Genomic DNA, 8,758 nt, shown 5'->3' with positions numbered 1-8,758 from the left:
GTATATAGAGTCAAAGTCCAGCGATTCCAAAAAATCGCAAAAACTGTGAATATCCTATTTCTTATCTCAGCCTTACCTCAGATTCATCTCTCCAATTAATTTTTTTTCTCTAAATCTCTTTCTTATTCCCTCCAACATGAAACGATGAGCAATCATGTTTGTCTCCTCCTCTCTAATTCTCTCTTCTCTCTTTTCACCAGTCAATTTAACAGTGAGGAAGGAAATGTGTTATCGGTTTACTCGACTTGTTTACATCAAAAATTTTACCTTTTTCATTTTCTTTTTGACTTTTATTCTCTTTTTGCAGCCCAAACCAGAAAATGCAAAAATTTGTGATGACTCTGGAATTCCAGCAGGATTTTTTGGAGGCTTTTCAGAATGTAAGTCTGGAATAAAAAAAAACCTTTTGATATTATATTTCAGAGTACCATGGAGCAATGGTACAAAAAGAACAAAGAACTTCTTATAAGAATTTCCGAAGATTTAAAACGAGTAAAAATTCCAAAATGCGGGAAGAAAATGGAGGAGTTGTGTGAATTGATATGCGATTCATTTCTACCATTGTTAAAATCGCTTTGGGATTCAACAGTGCTGGGATTAAAGACAAAATCTGTGAGTTTGCATACCTTTTTTTTAATTATGATGGATTTCAGAACAGGAGATTCCTCCCAGGGCCAGATGTGAGTCAGTTTTAAATTGTTTGACTTTAAGCGAAGGTTTAGGTATGAAAAATAATTCTAACTGTTAATATTTTTGCATAAACAAAAAGTTCAAACCTAGCCCTTTATTTTTGCAGTTGACCATTTTTTGATAGCTCTTCTAGTTTTTGAGATATGCGCCTTTAAAGTTAGCGAACCGAAGAAAAGAGCGAGAAGGAGGGGAGAGACTCAGAGAAGACATCCGCTCTCGTTTCTCTGCACTCTCTTCTTTTTTCTCTCTGCGTCTCTCTCTCTCCTGACTTTAAAAGCGCATATCTCAAAAGTGGGCGGAGCTATGAAAAAGTTGCCAACTTCAAAAATGAAGAGCGGGATTTGATCTACACAATGATATCAAAATAATTTCAGAGAATCAAAAAGTTCAAAACAAGACTACTCGAATTAAATCAGACTAAAGTAAGTTATATCTCAAATAATTAATTATAGCATTGAAAAATTCCAGAATTGGACACCGTTCCAATCCAAATATATGTATTATTTCGACAGTGTTTTGGGTTTTATGAGAGAACAAGGAATTGTGGATATAAGGGTTCAGGGATTGGATAAAGTGAGGCAACTTAGTGTGAGTAATTTGTAAACCAAGAAATTTATTCGCAAAACTTAAAAATTCAGTTTTTTGAAGCCATTCAATGTGAGCCAATTCACCAAAGGCATAAAAATGTGAGTTTTATATAAACTATTCAGAATTTATAATCGTTTTAATTCTAGCAGAGACAAGTTTCGACTAGCTACAGTAACCCAACGCCAGTCAGCTACAGTAACCCGGCTCCTGTCAGCTCCAATCAAAAAGAACGAAAAGCCAAAACCAACGACCGGAAAGCAGAAAAGGAATACAAAAAGCAGTTGGAAGAAATCCGGAAGGGTCCGGATCCTGAGGTACAATTCAGAAGTGACACCGACCGGAAAGGAAAAAAAGGACCGGAAAAAGTGAAAAGGTGAGTTTAGTTGAAGACGTGGGGATTCTGAATCTGTCTTTGAAATTTTCCTAGGATTAAAATGGATCAAGATACAAGGTTCGTTTCTGTCTCACGAAAAATTTGAAAACAGATTCAGAATCCTCACGATTTTTGCTTTCCAACCATACTAAAAAACCTGGAACTTGTAAAAATGATACCCTAGAAATCTGACTTCGAAAATGTTGGTCACTGTTAGCTTTACCCTGGAATTTGCTATGATTTGAGACCTTATAACTCGCTTCAACTTTGTCCTAGAAACATTTTAGAAACAGATTCAGAATCCTGGCGTCTTCAACTTTCATACCAAAAAATCTGGAATTTGTAAAAACGATACCCTAAAAACATGGCTCAAAATCGTTGACATCATTTTTCACTGTAACTCTTAGTCTGGGAATCGCTATGATTTGAGACCTTATAACTCCCTTCAGTTTAGTTTTAAAAACATTTGAGAGCAGATTCAAAATCCTCACGATTTTACCTTTTCAACCATACTAAATATCTGGAATTTGTAAAAACGATACCCTGGAAACATGTCTTCAAAAATTTTGGTCACTGTAGCTTTTAGTCTGGAAATTGCTATGATTTGAGAGCTAAAATTCAAAACAAATAGTTTATTAGATCATTTTTTAGTGAAATTTATCTCGAAAAGACGCGCGAAAGTCAGCGAATTCAAATATCAAAATTTCAATTTACCTCCAAGTCTAGTTGAGCGCGTTTGTTTCTAGTACTCCCCTTGACATTCCAATAATTGCAGAGCTGAAAGCCAAACATCTCTCTCCTCCAACTTCTCCCTCGCTCGAAAAGAGGCCGACATAGCATTCCGAAAATCTCTCGACGCTCAAAACCAGGCGTTTGCCGAGGAGCTCCGTATAAAACGTGAAAAACGAGAGCAAATGAATCGGGAAGCCGAGGAGGACATGAGACAGTTCCGGAAGGAGTCGGCGTTAAGGATTCAGATGTTCTTGAATTGTATCAAGTTGAGGATACGGTGGGAGGAGCAAGAACAAGAATGGGGCGATTGGTTGAAGGCGGTGAGGAGTCCCGTGGTGAAGGTGAAGACCACTTTTTTGAATTTCGATCATAACCGGAAGTTTAATGACAAGGAGGATAATAAGGTGAGTTTCCAGATCTTTAGAGCGCACTTGCATAGTTCAAATTTCCAGACAGAACTCCTATATCTCCAAAAGTGTGTGCAGACTGCGTACGACAAGCTTATTCATGAATTCGACAAACTTACATTGCTATCCGATCGATATGACAATAAGCTATTCCTGAAAATAATACAGAGTAGTATTAGCAAGATGGCAACGAAGTTGTGTATACTTATGGATGCGTTGGATGGTTTTGAGGTGGGTTTTGAAGGGCTTCCGGGTGGAGCAAAAACTGTGAAGGGAAGTTCATGATGGACCATACTATGTTTGACCCTTTTGATTTCAAAACTTCAAGAAAATCAGCCGAATGCTCACGTGGACCAAGTTACTTTCCCCTGTACCGGAAAGTGTATCACCTTAGTCCATTTATATGAAGTTTGACGGGTCATAACTCGATCCACGTCAGCATTTGGCTGATTTTTCCTGCAGTTTTGGAATCAAAAGGATCGAACATTGTATGATACATAGAAAAAGTTCAACTCGGCTCGTCATGAACTTCCATTGTGAATAAGGTTACGGTCGCCAATATGGATTTTCTGGAGTTCGGTTTGTTTTAAATGGCTTGTACCGCAGAGACTTTTATGCTACAAGTATTTTTGATTTAACCATGTTGTAGAGAACCCCGTGAGCTGTCATTTGACGTATCATATGTGAAAAAAAACGTGTTTTCTGGAAGTAATCATTACAAGCCTAGGAATAAGTTCATTGAACAAATACCATGCGGACTGAAACAATGTGACAAGTATATGGAATAGTGCTCAAGTCTCAGGACGGGGCAACCTTAGTATATTAAAGCGTATTTGCAAGCCGGGCCGGCACGTAACTCGCTCAAAACGCAAAACTATGAGCTGAAAAATAGACCAAAATGAAGATCTCGGTGAGACAAATGTCTATGATATAACAATAGGCCAAATGACTAATCGGTAATGTGCCGCGAGCCGAGCTGGAATGATTATTTTGGCAATTTTTCGTTTTAGCACTTTTTCCCGGCCTCTGGCAAACTAACGAATAAACATCCGGTCCAAAGTATATCACAGGCATAGAACTCGCCGAGATCTACATTTTGGTATATTTTTCAGCTTATAAAAATGCGTTTTAAGAGAGTTACGTACTTTCAAATTTTTCCAGCTGCTTTTCTTCAATCTTCTATTTCCAGAACACCGATTCATTCTTCAACAAACTCTCTACTCTGGAACGAAAAATCGATTCGATGGACATCCCGACCACTTCGAAAATCCGTCTGATCTGTGAGACAGCCAAACCTGAAGACTATAAAATTGTAGAAAAACCAAGAGCTCCAAAGTCTCATTGTGTCATTACGGAAATTTATTGATGATAAACATTTTGGAATCTTTTTTTGTCAAATTTAGTTTTTTCTTAATTATAAAAGTCGGTCGTTACCGTACCTGAATTTTTATAGATCCCGTGTTCTCAATTTCTCGAGAATTCTATAAATTTACAATTAGCAATTTTGTTTACAATTTGTTCAACTAAGAGTGAGAAAATTTGTCTTATCAGCGTCTTTCTTCTCTTGACCACTCCCCATTCTTCCTTACCTTTTTCCAACCGTTTTCAGTCAACACCACCATTCATTTTTCTAGCCTATGGGCAAGACTCAAAGTGTACCCGTCCGTACTGAAACCTTATCATCTACGACTTCTGAATTCAAGGAAAAGCTAGACGAGATTACTAAAGACCTGAATATTGGACCACCTACTACAACTGAACAAGCCTCGGAAGACGAAGAAGTGAAAAAATTCGAGGAAGCACTTGAGTGAGTTTTCATTTTCAGCTAAACATTTTTGAGTTCATATTATATTTTCAGAAAGATCCGCACAGCTGAAACCTAGAATGGGGTCGTCATTGTCCAGGACGGAGGAGAATCTACGGAAAGTGAGTTTTAACAATTTTAGCTGATTTCACATATGAATTCAAATTTTTTTCCCGCGAAATTTTTTCCGGAAGTGTTTGTGCACGACTTGGCAGGTTGCCAATTGAGTCGCTGCTCAGCCAAATCGTGTGTTTATAACGTGGACGAACAATAGGGAACTAAATTTTTGAAGCCCACCTTTCTTCCACTTTTCTTGTTTTTTTTTCCGATTAAACCTCGCACAAAAAATATCGAATTTGTCAAAAAAAGGAAAAACATACATTTTCAACACACAAAGAAAACATTTGGATAAATTTTTTGAATTTCGCGCCAATTTTCCGCAAGTTTGTTTGGAGCGTCCTGATCTATTAGCTCGGCACAGTTCTGGCAACTGCGCTCCACCGAAATTCCCTTGAAAAATGTATATTTTTCTCTGAGTCTTTCAGTTTTCCATACAATTTTCTTTGGTTTTGGTAGATTGCGATTGTAATAAGCGTGTCGAGCCATTTCAGATCCGTATTGTTGCCAAAGTAGGAGGAGCCAAATAAGCCCCTCCCCATTTGAGATTTAAAAAAAAGTAAAAATTGAGTAAAACTTTCTGTCCGTTACTTCTCATTAAAAAAAATTGTCGAAAAATTAACAGTGTTTGTCAAGTCAAAAAGATGCGTTCTAATCAATACGTCATAATGGAAATAAATTTTTTTAATAGGTTGAAGAGCAATGGCTGGAAAATAAAATCATCCTCCAGGCTCTACTCAAAAGGGTGGAGGAATTAGAGCTAGACGCGTCCTATCCGTATGAGCATGAGAATACTGAAAAAACGGATGATTCTCTTGGAAGTTCGACAATGAGTGATGTGGAAGTCCCTGAATTGGAGAAAAGCGTAGGAAACTCTATTAGTACGGTCAGTGACGAAGAGCCAGAAGAGCTGGAAGAAAAACTCAAAAGAATGGACAGAGAGTTCCGGATAGCTTTCGAACAAAGACAGGCGGTGCAAATGGAAGAGATAAATCGAATTCGCAGAGAGAGGGAGGAAATGGAGAGAGGAATGAATAACTAAACTTGACAGTCCTTTGTACAAGGGTTGGGAAATCCCGGGGAAAATGTCCGGCCAACCCAGAATTTCCCAACCCTGGCTTGAACCTTGTCACTGAAATGGTAAGCAATTTTGATTTACAAGTTATTACAAAAAACCGCTCAGGACCGGCCCGGTGGCAAGTAAAAACCTGTAGTAGGGGCGCACCCAAGTGTTTGGAGCATACTATCTCAGATATAAGAATTGTATCAACTAAAGAAATATTCTATGAATATTAAGCTGCATTTTGTCTGTTAGCAGTTTTTTGATATTTTCTTTGGGAACCGAGATATACCGCTGCAAATAGGGACCGCTAGGTGCGCCTCTATTACACATTGCAATTGTATATATTATCTGAAATTTCCAATTCTTCATTTTGTTACATTCCTTCTTATATAAATTGAGTAATGATTTCGTTAATTTATCTTTCATTCCTTGGTTTCTAACCGTAATCTTTATCTAACATCCTGTGATTTTAAACATTAAAATGTTGCAGATTTTCAGATAAAACTATCCCAGGTCGTTCCGTTACAACTACAAAAACTGCTTGGGTGAGTATGTTCTGTTGAAAACTGTTGGACATGTGAAATCGTGCCGCACTGAAACTGCGGCACAATTTCCAAACCATTTCAGTTTTCAGAAGCGTCTCAGCATGGGCTCAAAGACATCTAGCGAAGCGAACGCATGTTTCACTGATGATTGCTTTCTTCGTGTTCCTGTAAGATAACACTTTTAATTAAACACTTTGTATATGCAATAAGAAGATTTTTAAGGGACAAGACGAGGAAAGAAAGAAATTCGATAAACGCTTATTAAAAGCCAGAGAAGTTAAAGGAGATCACAACATCAAAGCGTTCAAGGTTAGTTTTCTTTTTCGAAAATCATATTTTTTCAACATTCGAGTTTCAAGGAAGATATGCGTACACTGGAAACTGTCATGATCATGTGCTTTTTCAAGTTGTCTCTATACTCGTTTGATTATAAATTACTCGTGAAAGATTTGAAAAATGAGGATCAAACTATGAATGAATGGCTTGGATTGATCAGAGATACAGTTTTTTGTAACTTCAACGTGATGAAGCAATCGAAAATCTCCTTTGCAATAAGAAAAGCAGAAGGAGAAACAGTTGATGGATGTTACGATACTTGGAGTTTGAGTTTTAGTAGGTCTCATTATTTTGAATTGTAAAGGTCACTTCTTATCAGGGTTTTTTCAGAGAGATTGCGTCCTACAGTTAAAACCGGAAAGGCCTCAGGGAGAAGAAGCACTGAAGCTGGCAGTGAAGAACAAAGAGTGTTTGAAACATTTGACTTTGAAGAAGTGTTGCAGGAAAGGAGTGAAAAAATCAGAACAACATTTGACTTGCGTCTATCCATAAGGCGGCAAATGGATGAAAAAATTCAAGAACGCCGACGTGAATTGGGCAGAATAATGATGGAGGAAGATTTTTCTGAAATGAATAGAACACGTCCTCAAGAAAAGGCGGAGTTTGAAGTAGTTAAATCTGCTGAATACTCAAATGGAAAACCTAAAAACCAGGAATCAGCGCCAGGTAACTTGTGGGGGGATAGATTTTCAGTAGATAATAAATGTTATTTAGTTGAAAACAGTCAAAGCAGTTTAAATGAAGTGATAAACAGTACCAATGTTGGAATTCCACAGAGTTCTGAAAGTGATCAACCCACAAGCTCTAATCCGTATTGGGATGAGGATATTGAAGAAGCGGCCTATTTTCTTGGTAGTTCACAAATGGAATTCTGTAAATTGAAGGAAAGCGTAGGAAACTCTATTCCCACTAGCTCTAATTCAGACAGACAAGGTGAGCGATACCATAACTAAGTTGAAGGCGTATTGTGGTCTGTTGTGATGTTTTCATATTGTAAGGTATTCGATGAATCCTTATGCCTGCTCGGCACTTTTTCGTCAAATTTGACACTTTTCCAAGTCAATTATTTCAGGCCGAAACTGCTCGCTACCGCTCACAGTCTCGTCACCAACTCCTAGACCTGCAATTGTCGTCACCGCCGTCGTTGTGTCTGCCGTCTCTCTTGTCGTCAACGCTCTCTCGCCGCTCCTGCCACAACGACTGTACAACGACACTCCGCCGTACCGCTCTACCGCCGGCGCCACATTTCGGACCCACTAACTCCGCCCCTTTCTGATGCCTATATAAGCCGAGATTTCTCTCATAGGGGGCAGTTCTTACGGGGTTTTCACCCAGTTCCTATTCTTCCGTTTTGCTCCCCTTTACCGCGTTTTCTTGTAACTTTAAGCGACTAATTAATAAATAAGTATTAACACAAATCGTCTTCCTGTTGCTTACTGGTAGCAGCGACCTAGGTTTTTCTTATTTTAGACTAACTTATAAAGACCCACCCACGCTTCCCACTCGTGTTTCATTGCTTTTTATTGATTTTTCGCCATTGGCTCGGGACCATAACCCGATTTTCTCGCTTTATTGTTACCCCTTCCCGCCCACCCACTTTTCTTTAGAGTGCACGCTAAAACTAGTGCGCGTGGCCTGTTAGGTTTAGGTATTAGGTTAGCTCCCTATGTGGAGAATAGGACGTAAGATTCTGTCTGCCTCTAAGAACCGTCGCGTCTAATTGTCACGTTTATTCGCGACCGGTTTCGGTGGTAGACATTATGCGCGGGTTCCACGACCTGCGCGCTGCCACCGATTCGCAGGTTTATTGCATATATTCTTAAACCTCCTTCGGGAAAACCTTCTTCATCCCGGACAACACTGGATGCTGATCGTCAACAACTTCTGCTTCCAGGACATTCGCTGTCGAATCTCCACTCGAACTGCGCTCAATGGCCAATCGAGGTCAAATCAACCGTCCACCGTGGACAATTCTCTCCGCAGCTGGAAGGGTTACTGATCAATCATCAGTAACCATGCAGCATCTCTCGGCCGTCAAGAACGCAACCGCGTCCGACCTCAGCTGGCTCAAGGACCATCTGGAGGACAACGTCGGACAGAAGC

The 8,758-nt window shown here is 39.2% G+C and overlaps 2 protein-coding genes across 2 annotated transcripts; both read left to right on the top strand.

Annotated features, from left to right (window-relative positions):
* Positions 1-320: 320 nt before the first annotated feature.
* Positions 321-4,156, top strand: GCK72_016847 (uncharacterized protein; the record flags this gene model as incomplete). The annotated part of the gene is made up of 9 exons (XM_053731733.1): positions 321-380; positions 424-612; positions 1,065-1,112; positions 1,159-1,278; positions 1,329-1,376; positions 1,425-1,651; positions 2,427-2,787; positions 2,836-3,021; positions 3,980-4,156. The coding sequence occupies 9 exons, from the start codon at positions 321-323 to the stop codon at positions 4,154-4,156; spliced, it is 1,416 nt and encodes a 471-aa protein (XP_053580646.1).
* A 518-nt stretch (positions 4,157-4,674) lies between these two features.
* On the top strand, positions 4,675-5,753 carry GCK72_016846 (uncharacterized protein; the record flags this gene model as incomplete). The annotated part of the gene is made up of 2 exons (XM_053731732.1): positions 4,675-4,716; positions 5,403-5,753. The coding sequence occupies 2 exons, from the start codon at positions 4,675-4,677 to the stop codon at positions 5,751-5,753; spliced, it is 393 nt and encodes a 130-aa protein (XP_053580645.1).
* Positions 5,754-8,758: the final 3,005 nt, after the last annotated feature.

Source organism: Caenorhabditis remanei, chromosome V, assembly GCF_010183535.1.
Source record: "Caenorhabditis remanei strain PX506 chromosome V, whole genome shotgun sequence".
Classification (NCBI taxonomy): Eukaryota; Metazoa; Nematoda; class Chromadorea; order Rhabditida; family Rhabditidae; genus Caenorhabditis; species Caenorhabditis remanei.
The sequence above is the reverse complement of the archived record's forward strand: the minus strand, read 5'-3'. Positions and strand labels throughout refer to the sequence as shown.